Source organism: Vipera berus, assembly GCF_964194415.1.
Source record: "Vipera berus genome assembly, chromosome: 8".
In the NCBI taxonomy this organism is placed as follows: Eukaryota; Metazoa; Chordata; class Lepidosauria; order Squamata; family Viperidae; genus Vipera; species Vipera berus.
Genome location: NC_138211.1, coordinates 9,646,308 through 9,668,295, shown reverse-complemented (window position 1 = coordinate 9,668,295; position 21,988 = coordinate 9,646,308). Strand labels below are relative to the sequence as shown.

The 21,988-nt window shown below is 40.2% G+C and overlaps 2 protein-coding genes across 3 annotated transcripts; one reads left to right on the top strand and one right to left on the bottom strand.

Annotated features, from left to right (window-relative positions):
- SIAE (sialic acid acetylesterase) lies at window positions 1–14,183 on the top strand. 2 transcript variants are annotated; one of them, XM_081333370.1, is made up of 10 exons: window positions 1–138; window positions 2,170–2,328; window positions 3,807–3,982; window positions 4,880–5,018; window positions 5,340–5,523; window positions 6,664–6,773; window positions 6,852–6,985; window positions 8,109–8,263; window positions 9,259–9,454; window positions 10,379–14,183. In XM_081333370.1, exons 1-10 carry the CDS (start codon window positions 75–77, stop codon window positions 10,613–10,615), a joined length of 1,554 nt encoding a protein of 517 aa, XP_081189496.1. In that variant the 5' UTR covers window positions 1–74; the 3' UTR covers window positions 10,616–14,183. The 2 variants fall into 2 exon arrangements, with proteins under 2 accessions (XP_081189496.1, XP_081189497.1); XM_081333371.1 differs by having other exon boundaries at window positions 39–138; window positions 2,009–2,328.
- A 1,484-nt stretch (window positions 14,184–15,667) lies between these two features.
- Window positions 15,668–20,757, bottom strand: PANX3 (pannexin 3). Its single transcript, XM_081334199.1, has 5 exons — window positions 19,978–20,757; window positions 18,395–18,537; window positions 17,986–18,200; window positions 17,064–17,716; window positions 15,668–15,919 (listed from the first exon to the last, which is right to left on the bottom strand). Exons 1-5 carry the CDS (start codon window positions 20,156–20,158, stop codon window positions 15,885–15,887), a joined length of 1,227 nt encoding a protein of 408 aa, XP_081190325.1. The 5' UTR covers window positions 20,159–20,757; the 3' UTR covers window positions 15,668–15,884.
- Window positions 20,758–21,988: the final 1,231 nt, after the last annotated feature.

The window sequence follows — 21,988 nt, the reverse complement described above, 5'->3', positions numbered from 1 at the left end:
AGATTGGTGTCTTTAAGATACAGACTCTGGACATTCTCTGCTCCCAGAATTGTATACTCTGACTTTCTGACTTCATGATATCAAAAAGGACGATGGAGGCTTCTTTGCCATTCATGTTGCTCTTGGCTTATACAGCAGGTGAGTGAGAAGAGGCAGTTTGCTGCTTCTGCTTATGAATGAGCACTACTGGCCAGGCAAGTGCAATCTAGAAAAATCAGTGTCTGTTGAAAAATACAATAACAGCATTTAGCTGGTAGGAATTTGCTTCCCTTCTATGGTGCTAAGCTTCCACCAGATGCTTTTTGTTTGTATCTTGCACAGGCTGAGATTAAAACTGAACAAAGTTTGGTTCAGCATTTGGTAAGGATAATTAGTTCATCTCAGTAGAGGAATACAGTATATGTCAGCTTTCCTTCTGACTTTAAACATATTTACAAACAAAGAAAGTCCCTTGAGTTCAGTGTCCCAGAAGAATTTACTCCTGGGTATATTCAGGATTGCATATTAGTTTTGTTAACAGTTGCTTATGATTGCTGTATGTTTGATAATGGGTTTGTTAAATTTTCTTGCAGTTTTCTCATTGAGTTTTCCAATTTTCAAGTTTACATTGTATCCTGAAAAGCAGCATGCAGTTGTTCCTACTACACAACTGTACAAGGAAACACTGCTTGCTTGGCATCCTGTCCTAGTTCAACTTCTGTTGCATATCACCCACTGTTGCCTATATTCTGTAACATCTGGAGATGTTATAGTAGAGTATGAAACAAGCCAGGCTGTAACTCAGTTAAATACTAAACTGATTCTTGCTAACAGAGCTTCAAATGATGGGAGAAAGATATTGGCTGCTGGAGCCTTCATTTAAATGTTTACCTTCCAATATTTATCAATTTATATTTCTAATAACCCTCTTAAAAAGTAATTAAGGTAGCCTCAAATAAAATGTAAGAGTACTGATTCCTCTCCTTCAGTCATTCAAGCTCTGTTAAGGATATAATGCTGTATATGTATCTCTGTTTGTATCAGTGACTTTCAAGTAAATAAGTATAGGATTGCCATAGCTGTAAGAGATGTTTTTAAATTCTTTTTTTATGGCTTTGCTCACACAATATGCTGAGCCAGGTTATTTAAAGACTTAACAGCTGGGTTTGTACAAGATGCTAGACTAGACTAAAATGAGATGGTTAGCTGTGTTCAGGACATTGTGAAAACCTAGGCATTGTCCTGACATGTTAATCTAGCAATCACATTAAGCTGTATTTGCTTAGGCATTGTGACAGGAGTACACAGGAACTGTATTTAATTAAGCGGGGTTCAGCATATTGAATGGAGGCAATAGTGCGCTATTTAAATTCATAATAGCAAGAAAGCAAAGTGGCCTCTATTTTCTCCTGCAATGGGGAGGGAATCAGGGACAGACTGTAGACTGTAGGCAGAGTCTCCTCCCAGCTGCCTGCAATTAGTGCAGGTTCACATCCCACCAGGCTCAAGGTTGACTCAGCCTTCTATCCTTCCGAGGTAGGTAAAATGAGGACCGAGATTGTTGGGGGCAATTAAGCTGACTTTGTAATAATGCCGCTTGGGGGTGTGTGTGAAAGCCCTAATAAGCAGGCATATACATAGAATGAAGGCTACTGCTAAGCTTGTAAGCCGCCCTGAGTCTTCGGAGAAGGGCGGGATATAAATGGAATAAAAATAAAAATAAATAAAATAGTCACGAAGTGTCACATGGCAGAATTGGGCTAAAAAAATATTCACACATAAAGATACAGATACACATTCTATGCCATACTTTCCTAAAACTTTGTGCTATAAAAGTGGAATTCTAAAGATCATTTTGGATAAGGAAATGGGAGATTGTATGAATGTACATGTGGGGAGAGCAGCAGAAAACAGCATCAGTTGAAAAAATAGGAAAAATACGGTCATGTGAAAGAGAGAAACAATGAAAGTAGTTGTGTAATCTTCAAAGTTTTTTTAATGCATCTGAAATGTATTCTTTCTTTCTCAGTAATAGGCTTCCTTGACAACCTCTAACAAATTGCCAGCTATTTTTGCTGTTCAGAAATGTCTTCAGAATTGAATGGTTGTACTTCAGCACAGGCATTGCTGGAGTATTTTTGAGAAGCTGCAGCTGTAAATCAGATTGTCCTGCCCTTTTGTCTGTCTCAGGTGCTAAGTTTCACTTAGCTTCCTATTATGCTGATCACATGGTGCTCCAGAAGGAACCATCTCGTGCAATCATATGGGGCTTTGGAGATCCTGGTTCCAAGGTGATGCTGACACTCTCCCAGAATCAGACTGTTGTGACCAAAATGGTACAGATGGAAGGTAATTCATAATATTAACTGTGTACATGTCTTTCCTTGTCACAATGCTCATACATAGAACATAGAATAATAGGGTTGGAAGGGATCCTGGAGATCTTCTAGTCCAATCCTCTGCTCAAGCAGACCTTATACCATTCTGGACAAATGGCTGCCCAGTCTTTTCTTAAAAACCTCCAGTGATGGAGCATCCACAAATTCCAGAGGTAAGTCGTTCCACTGATTATTCTCAGTGTCAGGAAATATCTCCTTAGTTCTAGGTTTCACCTGTTACTTCTTGTCCTGCACTCAGATGCTTTGAAGAATAGTCAACTGCACCTTTAGGCCTTCTGTTTGTTAGACTACACATACCTAGTTCCTGCAGATGGAAATGTTAGACGCCGAAATGGGACTTCTCTCTAGAGTTACCTTGGATTTGATTCCATTCCTGTCTGGGTGGCTGTATATTTCCTTCTTACGCTTCAGGCCATCAAGTTTAACTGCTGCTGCTTGGTGCAGGAATCCAAATAAAGCTATGATTGTGGCACCTGGGTGAGCAGAACTGCTTTACTAAAAGCCAAGGAGAAAAAATATGGCAATAAATCATCATTTCTTACAAGAACATTGACCTTTGGTTATAACACAATAAAGAGAAACTGTCAGGTCTGGTCATTCTGGGAAAGATACTGATCTCTAGTGAGTAGACTACTGCTCAAACCCACAAGAGGCTAGCGTGGGAGTACCCTTTGACCCATCACTTCCTATGGATGACCTGATGGTGACAGGAAAGGTGCCCTTTGCCAGCTTCATGGTGTTTTTCAGATAGCCAGCCATGTCCCAGTGGGAGTTCCAATCTGTTTTACGTGGAGTTGCTTTTAAAACTATCTGTTACAAAATGCTGCTATTTAACAAACCACTGGAAGGAGTAAAATTTGTTTCTCTTCATTGCCATTTGAACCAAGCTTGTTTTAAAGAGTTGGCATTGGCCTTTCAATACTCTAAATCAGTGTTTCTCAAACTTGATACCTTTAAGATGTGTGGACTTCAATTCCCAGAATTCCCAAACCAGCCAAGCTGCTGTAAATCGAACATTAGAAATTAGAGATCTTTCAGATGCTTTTCTGGAAAACTTCCATCAGTCTCAATCAGCAAGGCCAGTATTAATGGTTGCTGGAAGATTTTGCAGGAAGCATATGGAGAGCCAGGTTCCCACCATGATTCTAACTTACTTAGAATATATTCCCCAATTGCTTTTCACATATGAGTGAATCGACTGAGTCTTCTCAGTGATGAAATCATAATTGTAATCCACCTTCCTGGCACAGATCTTTGCATGTTCCTCATCTCTAATGATGTTTTCTGCCAAATTTTATGGTAAACACTGGTCTGTAAGCAAATAAAATTTGGCTTGATATTAGTGCATTTGTTACTTTAGAATACTTTAGAATGTTGATATCAAGCCTGGGATTTAATTTGGTTTTTTTTTCCTATCAATATTATCAGAAAACTGTGACACTTGGAAAATTATGCTGGATCCCGTGGCCCAAGGAGGTCCTTATACTATAAAGGTACACCAGTACATCAAGGAAGAAGTGTCCAATATATCATTAAAAGATATCTACTTTGGAGATGTCTGGATTTGCAGTGGACAGAGTAACATGGAGATGACCGTTTCACAGGTGAACCACATTCCTATAAATTCCAGCTAAGAGGGATCAGATGACAAAGCATTCTGAGAACTGATTTCGAGCCACTTGGTTCTGCTTATGGATACACAGGCTGAGAACAACTTTTGCTAAAAGGATATTTTGGGCTAACAAGTAGTTTTTAGTGACCATTCAAAGTTACAACAGCACTAAAAAATATAACTAATGACCATTTTTCACAGTTACGACCTTTGTAGCATCTCCATGATCATGTGATCAAAATTCAGCCACTTGGCAACTGGTTCACATTTATGACTGTTGCTGTGTCCCAAGGTCATGTGATCACCTTTTGCAACCTTCTGATGAGCAAAGTCAATGGGGAATAGGAAATGTTGAGTCACTGTGCTAGAATACCAACAAGGCAGGGAGACCAGCAGATCACAGCTGATCCTGGCTTGTTCTGTTGCCTGCAAGTATGAATGTACTTCCCTCCGCCCAGTGCGCTCCCACAGAGAGGGCCTCCTCAGGGTGCCACCGGTCAGAAAATGCCGATTGATGGCCCCCAGGGGGAGGGCGTTCTCTGTGGGCGCGCCAGACCTTTGGAACCGTTTACCGGTTGAGCTCCGGATGGCTCCCGACCTGCGCTCCTTCCGACGTGATCTAAAAACTTATTTATTTGAACAAGCCGGCCTGGCCTGATGGGTTTGGGGTTTTAATTACTGTTTTAATTAATTTATTGTATTCGGGCACAATTGTTTAATTTGTTTTTAACTTTTGTATTTTGTATTTTTGGTATTTATTGCCCTGTACACCGCCCTGAGTCCTTCGGGAGAAGGGCGGTATACAAATTAAATAAAATAAATAAATAAATAAATAAATAATACTTTTGTTTTTAATTGCAATTTCAATGGAATCTTCTCTGCTTCCTAGATATTCAATGCTAGCAAGGAGATGGAAGATGCATCCAAGTATCCCCTTGTGCGGATATTTTCCACTTCCCTTGTTCAGTCAGAAGTGGAAATGCAAGACCTTGGAGGCATCAACTTGCAGTGGTCCATTCCAACAGCCAGTAAGAGCCTGACTTAAGTCAATCTTCTAGCAAGAAATCAGCAGGACCAATAAGATATTTTTCATGTTATGGTTGATTGGTGGGCTAAGAACTGGCCATTTTAGTTGGATAATGGCAACTTTGCCAGCACAACATATTGGGAGGAATAGCAAGTATTGGAAGGCCAGATAGTGTGTGAGGGTTAGGCTTAATGATTTGAATGGGTCCTTCATACTTGATCTTTTTACAATGCATATTTTGTAATAAATTTAAGTTAATAATTGTATTATTTCCGAAGCATCAAAATGTTCTAAACTTTCAGAAAAATATTCCATCACACAGGAAACCTGGGCCACGGAGACTTCAGCTACTTTTCTGCAGTATGCTGGCTGTTTGGCCGGTATTTGTTTGAGAAACTCAAGTACCCCATAGGGTTGATAGATACCTCCTGGGGAGGGACTCCAATTGAGGCCTGGTCCTCCAAGAATGCCTTGAATGAATGTGGGCTGTTACAGTATATTGAAAGGTAAGGAAAACTGGCTTGTGTGTATTTTTTAATTAATCTGATACTTTCCATCCTAGAAAATGGGTTTGCTTATTGGCTGAGCCATGGTTTATTTCACTGTGATTAACCTCCAATCTCCAATTGGCCAAGGTTCTGTTCACATACTCAGCTATAAACCTTGCTTTGCAAACCATTCTGGTTGTGTTTGTACATTGCATTAAGCTAAAATCACCATTACGGCTTAATGCTCGGAGAGAGTCGTAAGTCTCTATAATCTCCTAACATCTTTTGTCCATGTAACTATGATGACATTTTTCCCGTTCTAATTGTTTACTGCTTAATTCAGGATGAGTCCAATGAAATTTAAGAATCCTCTTGGGTGCAGTGAAAATGTGTACGCATCCATTTCAACCCATACCAGTTACAGGGGTCAGTTTCCCTCAACAAGTTAGAGGAAGGCATGAAAGAAACCCATAAGTTAGTAATTATTTCTCTCAGTCCTCCAATCCTATCATCTTGTGAGTGCTGTGATTCAGTGTGTGTGTGTGAGTATGTGCCTGCCTTATGTTGCACTTTTAGGTGTATTGCAAGAGTTAAAGGACCATGTTCCAGAACAACATCAGTTGGAGAAAGCTATTTTACTAAACAAAGTGTCCCCCCCACACACACACAATGTAGCAGGTCTGATCCTTGATGACATTAGTGGTCAATAATTTAGGTGCCTGTTTTGGATGTTTTGCATGAAACAGAAAAAAAATGAAAATATATTATAGAGCTTGATGATTAAAAAAATACTAGATAATTGAAAAAATAAAAGTCATATTGTAGCCTTACAGTAAGAGGTCCATTCCAGGCCATATTTGTATCTGTGGTAACAGAAAGTTGGAAGGCATTTCTTTGTATTTCTTTTTGTTTTTCTTGTTTTGCACTTTTGGCTTTGTATTTTCTTTCTGTTCTCTAATTTCTGTTTCTAACATTAGTTGTTATCTTTTTATTTTAAAAACTCTAATAAAGTTATTTGTAGAAGTAATTCAGGTGTCTGTGACTACCAAGCTGTCTTTTTGTTTTTGTTTTTTGTTTTTTTTACAAGGAAAGCTCCTGATCTTTAGGAATCTGCTTGGTGAGAACTCCTTACTCATTATCTTCTCTGTTGTGTTACAGAAGTCCTCCTATGTACCTTGATGCTGGTCCCCGAGAAATATCAGTGCTTTGGAACGCAATGATTCGCCCTTTCATCAACATGACCATCCAAGGAGTTATATGGTATCAAGGTATGTTTGAGTACCAGTGCAAGATTGAGCTGGAATGATGCTGCCGCTGCTAATGTATTGGACCTTGGTCTACTGCAGGGGAAGCCAACACTCTTATGAACACTGATCTGTACAATTGCACATTTCCTGCACTCATTGACGATTGGCGAAATGCCTTTCATGAAGGATCTGATGGGCAAACCAACAAGCAGTTTCCCTTTGGCTTTGTTCAGGTAAGTGTAGGAATGGAAATCCACTGCTGGGCAGGTTTATTTGGGCTCATTTAAATCTGTCCCTTTAAATTTTGATGTCACTTTTTTCAAGATGAAGAATCTTCCTATCTAAATAGATGCAATGATCTGAAGCTTTTAATGTGAATGTTTTGTGGTCGGTTGACACCATAAAATGCAAGGGACGTATGCAGAAAAGGGGTATTTTTCTAAATCAGTCATATATAGCTTTGGACGACTTCTGTTCCTGGTTATTTGTGAAATCCTTAACCAGTGATAAATATTGGTTCATATTTCCATATGGCATGCTTTCCTCTCCCAAGTGTTGGCTAGATTCTTGCATTGCTCTAAGTTGTGGGTTTTAATCATAGATTGTTGAAAAATTCAGTGGACTGGTTCAGATGACCAAGCCCATGACTGGATTTACACACATGGTCAGCCAAAACTAAACAGATTATGACTCACTGTGATTCGTGGATCCATACATACTATGAAAGATCACAGACCTCGGCTCCTGTCTGTTTCAGCCATAGAGAACAGTGCGTCAAGAATTGTAACTGTTAAGCAGCAATCTTAGCCATTAGGTCTCTTAATAATGCATGTGGTTTTTTTGAAGCTGCTGCTTTGTCACTCCCCCATTTGTTGTTTTCCAGATGCATTGAATTTTAATTCTCATAGTTCTACAGACAGCTTGCCATTTCCCTAACGATAATTCTTATTCCTGAGAACTATAAGAGTTGATCCACTACGTACGAAAGACACCATGTTGAGGATGGCTGCCTAATATTGAGACAGTGAAATTATGCAAAAGGTTTGATTTTCCCACTTGCTGCTGTTATAGTGCAGAAACCTAAGAATTTGCCTTTTGGGCCAAGAAGGATCATTTGTTGGTAGAGTATAATACCCATCTGTGGACTGTTTCCATTCTCAGATTCTGTATGTTTCTACAACCATAACTGAATGAATGATGGTTATTCAGGGTAAGGATCAGACCTCCCACAGCTGTTCTGTCCATGATTTGTATCAGAGCCTTTCAGTTTAAGTAGGAGCTGACTAGAATGACAGATAAGTTGTGAAATCCGTGGCTATCTTTTCTTGAAGCTGTCCATTCTTTACCCTCTTTCAGTTATGTACAGCTCTCCAAGTGCAGACAAACGAAAATTTTCCCCGGATTCGGTGGCATCAGACTGCAGACTATGGCTATGTCCCTAATAAGAGAATGCCCAATACTTTCATGGCTGTTACCATAGATCTTGGTGATAATGAATCTTCTTATGGCAGGTACGTTTTAAAATTGCTTGAGATCTGGCCTCTACTCTCCTGCATGTTTTCTTCCCTTGTTAAAAAATGCTTCTGGTGGGTTGTTTTTTTTAAGACTGATACTACATTGGGGTCATATCAGTCTTGGTAGAAGGAATCAAAGATAACAGCATCATGCGGAGAGGGAGAAACAAGCAGGTAGAATGAGTGAAGAAACTGAAGTGATGTGTACATGATGTGTGAAGAAACTGAAGTAGATGAGAAAACGGAGACGGTGACTTTGATTGGGAAGGTGGACTATAGCTGGTTGAAAGAAGGATGGATTGGATTCCAGTGCGATCAGAAACAAGGCTGAGTCTGGAAGATCAGGCCATCTATACAGGGATGGCTGGGGAATTCTGGGAGTCCATAAGTCTTAAAGTCACCACGGTTGGAGACCTCTGATCTCGTAAATAGTACTAATTGGCAGTACCTGAGAAAGCAACTCTGTATCCTGTCCTAACAAAAGCATTGAAATCCTTTGGGCCATCTTAGGGATTTAACAGATTTATTTTGGGCAGAATCTATAATGGATTAAAATTCTCATCATCTGATGAAATGGGGTTTTTTCCCCCCCTTGGGGGAAAGGAAATACACTGCACTATTGCTTACAATGCCCCATATCTGAGATTCAGTCTCAACAATGAGAGCAGGAACCAAGAAGAGAGAGTGATGGCAGATTGCAAGACAGAAAAAAAACACAAGACAGGCAATGGCATTACATGGGCTCTAGAAGCATTTGACTGGCTTCTAGACTGGCTTCTTTTATTTATTAAATTAGTGTGCAGCCCATCTCTCTATCCAGCAGCTCTGATATCCATTCGGATTTCTTGTCCTTGAAATGCCACCTTTACTTCCAGCTTTCAACTTGTAATATTGAAGGCTGCCAGCTGGATAGCCTTTTTAAAATGTGAGCGTGGGAAAAAATGAGCCTTAGTTCCCACTGATCCCTTTCATCCCTTTTCTTTGTCCTTCAGCATCCACCCCCGGGATAAGCGGACTGTGGCTTACAGGTTGCATCTTGGAGCACTGTCAGTAGCTTATGGGGAGAAAAGTATAATCTTCCAGGGTCCTTATCCTCAGAGAGTGCAAGTGAATGAAACCCACAAGCTTCTTAATATCACCTTTGAGGAATGTGTTCAGTTGCGTCACATGGACAACAAGACTTTTGAGGTAAAAGATGGGGTAGAGATGTTGACTTAGGATTAAAGTTGTTATGTCCAATACATCTAGTAGCTACCAGAATGGAGAAGGATTTTCTATGCCTTGAATTATGGCCTGCTTGCCATCTGTTTGAAAGTGATTGCTAAATCCATATGGATGTGTGTAGCCTACATGGCCTTGTTAAAGTTAGAGAAAGAAGATTGGGCTAGAGCAGTATTTCTTAAGGTTGGCTCAGCCTTTCATCCTTCCGAGGTCAGTAAAATGAGGGCCCAGATTGTTGGGGGGGGGGAATATGCTGACTCTGTGATGAGCTGGGCTGTAAAGCACTATGAAGCGGTATATAAGCCTTAAGTGCTATTGCTATTAACCTCAGCAACTTTAAAATGCATGGACTTCAACTCCCAGAATACCCCAGCCAGCATGCATGACAGGGATATTCTGGGAATTTGAAGTCCACACGTCTTAAAGTTGCCGAGGTTTAAGAAACACCGGGCAAGAGGAAGGGAGAAATAGCACCACAAAGACAAGGCATGAGAGGGAATTTCAGCCCAAATTCTGAGAGAGTTGTCTGCCTATCTTGTGCTGTGTAGGAAGCAATATATTAAACCATCATCTACTTGTCATCCTGTTAAGAGGCATTCAGTTATGGCATCCTTTAATGAATATAATAATACATTTTTTGCACAAGTTCCCCTAATCCTGAACATAGAAAGTCACTGTTGTATCTTTTTTCCAGTGAGATTAATAGAAACATCAAAATTAAAAGGATGAGATTTAGTTTGGGGGAAATTACATGGATAGAGGGAGTAACAAGAACTGAAACGTCTGTTCCTTACTCTTGTTCACAAATTAACACCAAGCCCTCAGCAGTTGTTGCTTGGAAAGATGCAGAATCTGCAACTGAAGCAATTGCGCTCTCTTGCCTTTTCACAGGTGTGTTGTTCTAATCAGGAAACATGCAGTTGGAAACCGGCGTCCATTGTGTCATCCTCTTCCTACTCGGTAATCCTGCAGAGCCCAACCTGTTCAGATGGCATAAAGGGCTTGCGCTACGCCTGGTTTGAATGGCCTTGTGAATACAAACAGTGTCCCATTTACAATCTACAGGAATTGCCTGCCCCTCCCTTCATTACATTTTCCCACAATAACCCTGCATGGATTTTGCTGTGAGTGAGCTGAGAGTGAAAAGAGGAATCGGCAGCTTATTTTGCAGACCAGAGTGCAGGGGGGGGGGGGGAAAGAAGTGTGGAGCACAGCTACAGTTTCCTTTTCTCAAAGTAGTAAACTTCTCCGGTTGATGACTGCTGAGAAGAATTTTAAAATGAACAACCCAGTCACTTAACTTGCCAGAAAGGTCATAGTAGGGGAGGGTGGATCAGTTGATGATTCGTATTCTTGTTACCTGCCTGAGGTGCCGTAATAATTGGAATTATTTTGTAAGTACCTCACTGGAAATCAAATCACTTCTAAAACAATCCCTGGTTACCTGCATGCAACCAAGAGAGCCAGGATTCTGAATGACAAGGCTGGATAATAAAAACTTCCTCTGGGAACATTGACATTCCAATGCATGTTTAAATGTAAGTCCTTCTGAATTTAGCAGGCCAAGCTCCCAAAGAATGGGTTGGATGGGCCAGTTGCAAAAAGCCATACTAGTCCAGCCATTTGCCTCTTCTCTTGTCTCCAATTGGAAAGGCATGTTATAAGAAAAGCAGGGAAAAAACACTCACGCTGCTATGCAACTATTACAAGAGTAAGCCTAATACAAGCCACGCCTTATGCTAAAATGAATGGCCGAGCTATGGTGTTCCAGATGTTGCTGGATGTCAATCCTTGGCAAGCTGAGTGATGTTGGCAGATGCATTAAAGTGATACCTAGACTGTATCTTGTCTGCCCTGTAGAGAACTACTATTGGCCTCCAGATTAAAATAAAGGTCTTGGGTTTTCATTTTATTCCAGAACTACATTATGTTGTACTACCACCTGCAGCAACTAATTCTCACAGCAAGTAAAACCCTTTCAAACATGAAATGTTACATTAAAAGCACAATATCACTTTTCAAAAATAGGAACATAGAAGTGTATTGGCTTTTCTCAAGCAAAATCCTTGGCTCCAGCCAAAAGCCAGGGAGGTTTTCCCCATATTGGGCTTCGATCAACTTGATTTCCTCACTTATGTATGTATGTTGCATATTTTTCTTAGAGGAGCAATCTGCCAGGATTTTGCACCCAAACTGAGCGAAATTGGCATCTGTTGGGTATACTATTTAAACCAGAGTTGTCCAAATTTGGCAACTTTAACTCCCAGAATTTCCCAGCAGATCCATGAGGTTTCTCACTATATAAGAAACAGTAATAATAGATTGGTCTTTGTTAAATAACACAGACTTGAAGGTAAGAGAAGAGATGTTTCATGTGCTAGACTTATTTCAGTTAGAGGATTCCAGATGGTAGAGATTATTTGACTTTGCTCTTTGAAAATTAACTTCTGGCATTGGGCTGTGGAATATTAGATGGGTGAATCTGCCAGTTTCAGTGTGTTGCGGATTTGTAATTTTATTAACAATTTCAAATGTTCTATTTCCACATTAGCTATTTTTTAAAAACTTGAATCAAATGGGTATTTTATTTTCAAGTGCACGCAATCATTTTGCTATTTGAGCTAAAGTGTGTATTTCTGTACAGGAATTGGTTTTTCTTAATAACTGCTCTTTTTGAAATGCTGGCATTTTTGTCCACTTACCTCAGTGCCCTTTTTATAAATTGATGAACTTTGCAAAATTCAGTGAAGTTGCTACTTTAAAGGAGAAGTAAGATTCAGCTTGTCTCTTGATTGGACAAAGCAGAATTAAGTTCATAGTTAAATATGGACTTCTCCATCCATCCTTACTGTGGAACAGCTGTCACTCCTGAATTGATCTTGTCCTCCTATGGGAGAGTAAGATTGACCTATGACAAGGGTGGACTGAATGTAGATGGAGATGTACTTCAGATTAGCTGTAGTAGGGGTTTCTGAAGTCCATGATTTAGATGGGTTATTTGCTAAATTAGGAAGCAAGTAGGAGGTGTGTCAGAGAATTTCAGTTGTGATTCTAAAAACAAATCCCTAAGTTGAACGTTCATTTAAAATGTTTTCAAGTGCTGTGCCTATATTTTTGAGCCCTTGTATGGCTCTTTTCTTTAACAAATTTAAGAGTTGGAATGAAAACGCACAGTGTTAACATTCCCTATAATTACATGGCTGTTGAGACAGGCAGGGCAAATATGGCAATTTAACTGCAAATGAAAGGATATGGAGTGTTTGCATGTAATATCCATTCTATTTTTAAAAAAAAAACAAGTCATGCTTAATTTAATGGAAATTTTTACCCTAGATAAAAATACCTACTTTAAAATGAAATCTGTAGACAGCAGCAAGATACATGTTTGTCTACATAATCATTCTTTGAAAATGAATCCATAAGCCTCTGGCGGGCATTTCAAATTAATCCTCAAATTTCTATGCAGAACAACTTCCAATGGAAAAAATTATTCATCATTTGAATTCATTCATTCAAAAGTATGCAATTATTCAGCACAGACTTATGTTTAAGTTAATATGCAAGGAGTGATGATTTAATAAATATTTGTATAAATATAATTTATAAATATAAATATTTAGAAATATATATAAAGTATAAATATTTGCCTAGCAGTTAAAATCACATAACATGAGCATTGTCACTTGTCCTGAACTTCCTAGCCATTCGTGTGTGTACCTGGCAGAAAGTATACTGTACAAAAAGTGCCAGACAAAAATTCTTGATTTACAGTTGTTCCTCTTTCATAGTTCCAGAAATCCATGGGTGTTTGGATTGTTGTAGATTGTGTAGGTAAATATTTTGGATAATGGTCTTGTATGATTTAAAAATGAATGAGTTATACTTTCGTTATTGTGTCAGTCAGTGTGTTTTTGTTGTTGTTGAGGAAATGATCTGCAATGTTGTTGTTAGCTGCGAAGTTGTGTCCGACCCATCGCGACCCCATGGACAATGTTACTCCAGGCCTTCCTGTCCTCTACCATCTTCTGGAGTCCATTTAATCTGCAATAGCAAAGTGGAAGTATGATTTCCACCCATGATTTAAAAAGTCCAATTTTTTTTCTGATTTAAGAGGTCTCAATTAAAACAACCCCCTCTTGCCTAGAAAATTGAATGTTCAATCATTCACCCTGGCAGGAATTGTGTAAAGGAATTTAAGACCACTGATTTAAGTTTCAGTCTTTCCTTTAATTATGTGAAGGCTCTAAGAAATAAGAAACATTTTGGATCAGCTTAGTCCAGCATCTTTTTTCTCACAAGATCTAGGTTAAATGCAGATGGCTTCAGAATGCTTCTAGTTAGAGCTACATATTTGCAAAAGAGAAAAGATTCCTGCAGTTAGATACAAGGCTGACAATCCTGACACTGCATTGCCTACTCTGCAGGTTTTTTCCCTTCTCTAAATACACTCATCTTTGTCATAAATAATATTCTTCTGTTTTTTTTTCCTTTTGCATTCTTCTAAGCCCAAGATCTTATTTGGTATATGAAAAAAGAGTAAACAAACCATGGTGAATTTTGTCAGTTGATAATACATTCTTTTGCTTACATCATTTCAGTGTCTTTATGCTGGGGATGTAATTAATACAAGCTCTCAAATGTTGTCAACGTTGGTTTACATTTTGCCTTTCCACTGAGCACTGAAAGCTGTTCGATTTAATTACTAGGAGATTCTATATGGGTTTGCTAGGCCATTGATCTCCCTTGTTAAAAGTTATTTGTGCCTGCTAGAATTCACAATCATTATGTAACAATCTGCATATGTGGCTGTTTATAAAAACAGGAACTATCCATCTAAAACACAGAACAGATGCTGCTACTGAATGCCAAAGCATTAGCTTAATTTGTATTGGATTTCTGTCTTCACTTCTTTCCAGGAACAAACAGTTTAAAAGGCTGGTCTTAAACTTTAAGAAAGCCCATTCTGGGTCACAGTTAAAGGCACTGGGTTAGAAGTTGGGAGATCATGAGTTTTAGCCCCACGTTAGGAACAATGCCAGCTGGGGGGGGGCAGACGGTGTGTGTGTGTACTTTGGACCAGTCGCTTTTTGTGAGACCTGGGAAGAAGACAAAGAGGAAATCACTTCCAAAAACGGGGCAAAGAAAACATTTTCAGGAAGAAGACACTGCAGTCTCCCAAGATTCAAGTCTGACCTGAAGGCACAAACTACAGACTCCCCCAAATCCACAGCCCTTAATTTTTAATTAAAACCATAAATTATTTAAAACCAGAGCATTTTCTTTGAAGACTTTGCTTTTTTTTTTGAGCCTGTTGCTCAGCTCTGAGAAGTCAAGTACTTAAATCATCAAAGTTCAGCTTTGGCTCAGCATGTTTTTAACACTAACCTTTTTTTAAAAAAGGGGAGCTTATCTAGCTGTTTTTAGTTTTACACAGTAAACAATGAATAAGGACCTGTGAACCTACTTACTGGTCTTTATGTTGATCGTGCCAAGTTTAAAGAATTTTTTTTTTAATTCCATTTATATCCCGCCCTTCTCTGAAGACTCAGGGCGGCTTACAAACTTAGCAGTAGCCTTCATTCTATGGATATGCCTGCTTATTAGGGCTTTCACACACACACCCCAAGCAGCATTATTACAAAGTCAGCTTAATTGCCCCCAACAATCTGGGTCCTCATTTTACCTACCTCGGAAGGATGGAAGGCTGAGTCAACCTTGAGCCTGGTGGGATGCGAACCTGCACTAATTGCAGGCAGCTGGTGTTACTTAAGAAGGCATTAGCCCACTGCTCCACCAAGGCTGATTTTAAATCAATTATCCAATTTTTTTTAACGTTGGAAAGATGATCCAGCTTATCAATTTCATCTAGCTTTTAAGCTTCACTTTATTGTGTAAAGCAATTAAGGTGTATTTCGAACTGTCCCCTCCAAGGATTTTGTGCACCCGCTCTTAAAACTGCATGAGGTTTATTTTTTATATATAAACTGCTTAGTGACTTCAAAGTAGAAAATGCGAGGTAACAAAAGTCCACTTTTAAAATGAAGATTTTAAAAGTATCTGATCAAAGCTTAAGGAAAGTGGCAGAGATTTTTAGGGCCAGAAGTGCTGAAGTTACCATAAAGGAAATAACAATCTAGCTTTATAAGAAAGTCAGACTATAAAACAATGCAGAAGTTAGGGTTCAGTTGGAAAACTGGTGCATTTATATTTATTATAAGGGTGAAATCCATGGATGTAACAGCAGAAAACAAAAGTATTAATGGACAAACAGTGGGGTCCAACAAAAAGAAAGAATAAAAATGACCCAAAGTACACAGGGAAAAGTCCTTTTTTGCGTTCAGTGCTCTTCACCAGTTTGAATTTTTCTATTTGGTGCAGTATTGAATCCATCCCTGAGTCAGTTTTCCTTGGCTTCCAAACCAGGTTTCGTTTCTGGTATAAGAAAAAAAAGAACTGTATTAAAAAGATGCAGCAGTTCCTAGATTGGAATTGGCTATTGTAATTCAGATAGCTGAACTATTTTCCTCCTGGAGTTTAAGATGGAATATAATTTATTATTTATTAATCAAATTTATATAGCTTCCTATCTCATGGGAAATGACTCTGGTAGCATATAAAAACCCAATAAAGTAGTACAGCTAGTCCTTGACTTATGGCCAGCCACATAGCAACTGTTCATAGTTATGATCAGGGGTCTTCAAACTTGGCCCTTTTATGACTTGTGGACTTCAAGTCCCAGAATTTCTGAGCCAGGCACTCTGGCTGAGGAATTCTGGGAGTTGAAGTCCACAAGTCATAACAGGGCCAGGTTTGAAGACCCCTGGTTATGATGAATCCCCCACAAAAGGTACTTACGACCCAACTCCAAAGTTCCAACAGCCCCCCCCCCCGCTCCCTGCAGTCACATGACTTCATTTTGGGCACTTGGCAACTGACTGATTCACAACATTTTTGCTGAAAACCAGTGTTTACTTCTGGCTTTTGGCAAAAACTCCCCATAGCAAGCAATTGGTTTGCTTAATGACTGCAGTGATTTGTTTAGCAACCGACACAAAAAAGTCAAAAAATAAGGTCAAGTCGTGGGAAATAAATGATTCCACCCCCAGCCCTCTCGTGGAGTTATAGAAAGTGTAATTGCACAAGATTTTTCCTTCCCACTTCCAAGGAAAGAAAATTCCCAGAGCTTTCCACAAAAGTAGAACTTGTGAGGTCTACTCAGTTACAACAAGTGTTGATTAAAATAACACCTTGGCTTATATATAAAAAAGTGCACAACCTCAGACTACAATAGTTTGGGTTGTATTTGGTTATATTCCAAACAAAGACCCACCACAAAGACTCAGTGGGGATTTTTGGATATCTGGAATGGAGCAGCCAAAGAGGCCGCAGAGTATTGGAGCAACAATTTACATGGTTGCCCTTTGCTCCCTTGTAACGAAAGAGAAGATAACAGATATCAAAAGAATATACCTTGAGCATGAACTAGAGAAACAAGAACTATGTTTTGTGCAGTAAAAAAAAAACCACTCTGGGAAAGCAGCAGATTTCAGCACAGCTTTCAGTGGGAGTTACTTACCAACTTCATTCTCACGATGGAGCAAGTTCTCATTGGCATTGGAATTATGCTTTGGCTTTGCTAGCTGCAGGCCCGCAAGAAGAGTCATAAAATCTACAACTGTGTCTATGCTTTCCTTGTTGGGTGAAATATCCTTGAGAGTACTCAATACGCTCAGTCTACTGAAAGATTTGACCTCCGAGATGTTGGCTCGCAGGAAGAGCAAGATGATGTTGAGATCATTAAACGGGCAAGTCAGCATTTTCTTGCTGAGGAGATCAAATGCCGGCAGCATTTCATAAATGGACAGAAGCCGCTTGTCCCACTGACACAGCTGAAGCAGGTGGTAGAGGACAACTGGGCCCAGAAGGATGTACACAGAGCCAAGAGAGATGCTGGTAACTTGGAAAACGGAGAAGAAAACCAGCTTGCAAGGAATCCAATCTGGAATATCAGATTCTTCTCCCAGGAGCCCTGCCTTGATTGAACATCTGAATTTATCGTGAAAAAAGACCTGCAGGTGACAGTAACCCAAGTAGAGGCAGCTGACAGCCAGAAGAAAGAGGAGGAAGAGGTTCCTCAATACATAAATGATGATCAAATAGTGAGAACGTTGCTTGCAAATCAGGTACCTCTCCAGGAGAGGGAACTCAAAGTATCTCTCACTGCGAGCCCTTGGGAGGGAAAGAAAAAAGAAAAAATAATAATAAACTAGAACTCTTCTTTTCCACCTGCGGGGCTTAAAAACAACCAAACCAGAAGAGGACAGTCCTAGAGATTAAGGAGGAATAGTCCCAAGAATAGCCACTGGTATATATTATGAATGCAGGGAGAAATTTGCAATGCAATGCTTTCCTGTTAACCTGTGATTTTGTAAGTGAAAATTCTGGGAAGAGAGAGAGAGAAATTTAGCACGCAGATCACCTATCCGTCTGCCACTTACAGGTCAAGCTCCTCCCAAAAATCCTCTGGATCCTCTTCAGATTGCTGGAGCTTCACCATGTATTGCACCAAGCGGATGGAACGGTTATAGGATTTATCTAGTTCATCGATGATGAAGAACAGATCACAGTTGAGTGAGGGGACGGCTGCATATTTCCACAGCAGATAAGGCAGGTACATGGCAACTGCAATGACCAGCAAAGAATATGGGAAGATCTAGGAAAAACAGAACAAAAAAAGAGTACTGTGGTCAGTTGAAGGGCAGAACAGTGTTTCTCAACCGTGGCCACTTTAAGAGGGGTGGAGTTGAAGTTGAGAAACACTGGGGTAGAAGACTACAAATTAGACCCTGGGTTCCACATGGTGCGCACCCAAGAGAGAATGGATGGTGTTCTTCTCCACCCCAATACCTTGAAGACCCAGAGGGAATTGGATGTAGCATCTCCTGCAGGTTCAGAATTGTAGCGAAGCAAAGAGTCCCAACATACGGCATCAACAAAATGAGACTGCTCTGCTGTGAAGTTGCTAGGAGAGAAGCAGCTGATCTGGGATCCTATGACAGAGAAAGAGAACCGTATTTATCTCCACCCTTCTTTCCAGCCCTGCAGCATCCATCAGCTTCCTCTACCATAGTAAAAATAGACAGCTGCTCTGTTATGTTTTGAACCATCTCTAGCAAGGATTGTCTTTGTAGTCAAATCAAGATGAGATCTGTGCCCAACCTTAATCCCTCCAAGCCAGCATTCAGGATCAAACTGCTTCCCCACCCCCCAATTTTTTGTTGTTGCTGTTAACTGATTAAGAGATTGGGCCCATTATGCTGTCACGGTGCTATGGCAGTTGTAAACTCTTTCTGTTCATCATCTCTGTAGGCTGGGTGTGCTAAAAAAATTAATAATCATTCCCTAAACATATTTTACAAGATTTTGAGACAAGCTAAAGAGAGAAATAAGTTTTGTTTATTCCATCTGGATCAACTAAAATCTCACACAGGCATCCATTTCCAGAAATAAATTCCTGGGGCAGGCTGTGAATTGCAGCCATGAAACCTCATCTAACCAATGTCAGACTTGTGCAAAGCCACACACAGCTCAGCCTGGTTTTGGTACACTTTATCAAATGAGACACTGTTGCTTCTGGAATGGGTACCTTTGTATCCTCCCTTATTCAGTGTAGTGCTGGCTATGCTGAATTATCCTTTTTGTGGTGTTTCATGGGGCTTGTTTCCAAGGAAAAATACCTAGAATTGCAGCTGCCACACTTAACGGGAATTATTTTGAGAAAACATCTGGATGTATTCCAGTGTCTCTTTTCCAAGATACATATATGGATTCAGCCCTTGCGTCACAAACATCCCACTGGTAGTGACTGTCTGATCATTTGAAGGCCATGAACTTCATGGCTGGGTGAAAATTTGAAGCTGGGTTTGATACTCGAACTCTTGTCATCTCTGAACCTCCCTTTTGTTAGTTGGAGAACGCTACCGACTGCTATGTAATCCTGTATATGGAATAATTTTTAACAGTGTCTGAAACAAAACATCCAATTTTTCCTGTATAGAAGCATCACTCAGTCGGAAGATTGACACGTTTTCTCAATCACCGTCTACTAGAAAAGGTCTAAGGCCACCATTCAGCTCAGGGGAAATTTTGCATTTTATGTGTTAAAATTGTAAGGTGTGGTTTGACTGCACTTTACAGTTCAATGTCATATTTATTGAAGTCCCAGGGAATCCAGAGAGGCTAATTGCAAGGCTTCCGATATGAAAAAACCCCGGATTGATTTTGCAAATGCTAAATTCAATATCAAAGTCTGTTTCAAGTTAGCATACTGGGCTTGCAGTAAATTCATTTTTTAAAAAAGGAACATTTTGTCCTTGCCCCTTCTGCTGGCATCTCCCTATCGGTGGCCACATCTCCTCAGCCCCACGGAAGGCCTCAAGAAACAACGGCCACCCCCAGCCCCCCCTTCAAAGAATAATAAATTGACCTACCGGTGGAAAATTCCTGTGCAAACATGAGAGATACCAAGAAGAGCGGCAGCCCCACTGTGACAAACTTCATGATGCGATCACACGGCAGCTCCAGGTAAAGCCCTTTTGCTCCGGACCGGTTTGGGTCTGGAAGCAGCGCATCAGAGAGCATGTAATTGCCAGCTGTGTGCGCGATCGACATGGTTCCTTTCTGAAGGGGCCAAGCATGCAGGCACAGAAGAGGCGGCTTTTCCAAGGGCTCAGCTACATCTAAAGGGGGAGGTGGCTTGACGATGGATGCCTTTTCTCCGTGGGGAATTAAGCATCAGGCGGTTGTAAATGACCACCTTGGCTGTTTTGCTAAACAGAACGATAATTACAGGGCAACCTGTTCCCTGCAACTACCCTCAGCCCAGAAATAGAGCAGTTGACCCGGGTATGCTGTGATTGGTAAAGGCTCCGCTGTCTTTGGCCAACAGCTGTCTTAACATGGCAAGGCTGGGCCGTGTGGTTTTAGCTCCCTCTTTCATAAGCAGATGTTATTTCTAGCCGCCACTGGTAAGGAGGTAGGCCAGTGTATTTGCTTTTCAGATCCAGGAATCTCCAGGGGTGGATATTAAATGACTGGCCGAGAGTTCACATTTTCAGAGGTGAAGCGGGCAGAAAGAAACCCTCTCAGAACTCCTACGAATTTTATTTCTGTGGTTTAGTGACGTGAGTGTGCGACGCTTTCTTCTGCATTTGCTATTAAAAGCCAGATGAAGAATTTCAAAAATTTCATAGCATTTTCCCCCAACTCCCTCCCCATCAAATTAAATGCAGCCCAGTTCTAAAACATAGCTTTAAGCATCCACAATTTAGATAATCCACAACTTGCATGTGGCCATCAGGCAAATTGCTGCCGCTCCTAGAGCATATTGCTTAAATTGGTGGCAAAACCAAGTCCCAGCTGTGTGATTTTCCTTGCTAAAATAAGAAGCAAAATAACATGTTAAGTCTCCAAAGCTTAACATATGGGAAGATTTCAGGGAACCTCAAAAAGCTTGAGTGGGTTAATGCACATTTTTAGCACACTACAAGTGATAAGGTTACCTATCTCACACATACTGTCTCTCCCCCCCACACACACTATCCCAATTAAAATCCTATGTCAGTTTAGCCATTCCAAGCATCTGAAGAAGTGAGGTGTAATTCACAAAGATTTATGTTTTGATCATAGACTCTCCTCCTGTAAACTACAGTGGCTGAATTCACATATATGTGGCTTTCTAAGGCTACCAAGACCTCCAGTTTTCTTTACACATAAATCAGTGTCCTGTTTTTTCCCCTGAAATACTTTTGATTTGTATACAGTACTAATCCTTTAGCAGTTTCTTTAGTAGGTCTCAAAAATATTTTTGCAGTAAACAGCCAATCAACCCCAACACGTTATTCTAATTTTTGTAAGAACCATTCTAAATTATTTTTAATAACAATGCTTATCTGTAATTTCTACAATGCCTATACTTGCAGCGTTAGGGAAATAATTGAGAAAATTCAGTGGAAGAACACAATTTGCGTGCAAAAAGCATGCTCAATCCGGGCCCTCTCCAGCTACCCATTCAGAGTTGGTAAGACAGCAGTAGTCAGACTTGGGACAAAACAGCCACATGCTGTCAGGACCCACCCCAAACCACGTCTTAGGAAGACAAAATTCTTGGAGTCAAATCTATTCCAAAAAGAATCTTTACTATGACATGCTTGGTTGTAGGAAACGAGACAGGACTTAACATTATTCCACGAAGTAAACCCTTATAAAGAGTTCCCGGTTTAACCCCCCTTAACCCCATTTGGTCAGTCCCCCATCCTTTATCTCGTATCATCCCTCTCGTGGGAAAAAGGAACTTAGGACCCTTCATGTTTATTGCTCTCTTCCGTGACAAAAGCCAGATGCTAGCCCCTCCTTTTGTTTCCCCAGTTCAAAAGGCTTCTCCTTTCCTTTGAAATGCCTAATACCGGTTCAATACACATCTATTCTCTTCTCTTCGGGAGA

Coding starts and splice junctions, on each gene's coding strand:
- PANX3 (XM_081334199.1), bottom strand. CDS start 20,158: ATGTCGATCGCGCACACAGCTGGCAATTACATGCTCTCTGATGCGCTG. Junction 18,538..19,977: donor TGCACAGGAATTTTCCACCG/GTAGGTCAATTT, acceptor TCTCTGTCATAG/GATCCCAGATCAGCTGCTTC. Junction 17,717..17,985: donor TTTTGGGAGGAGCTTGACCT/GTAAGTGGCAGA, acceptor TTCCCTCCCAAG/GGCTCGCAGTGAGAGATACT.
- SIAE (XM_081333370.1), top strand. CDS start 75: ATGATATCAAAAAGGACGATGGAGGCTTCTTTGCCATTCATGTTGCTC. Junction 5,524..6,663: donor CTGTTACAGTATATTGAAAG/GTAAGGAAAACT, acceptor GTTGTGTTACAG/AAGTCCTCCTATGTACCTTG. Junction 6,774..6,851: donor AGGAGTTATATGGTATCAAG/GTATGTTTGAGT, acceptor GGTCTACTGCAG/GGGAAGCCAACACTCTTATG.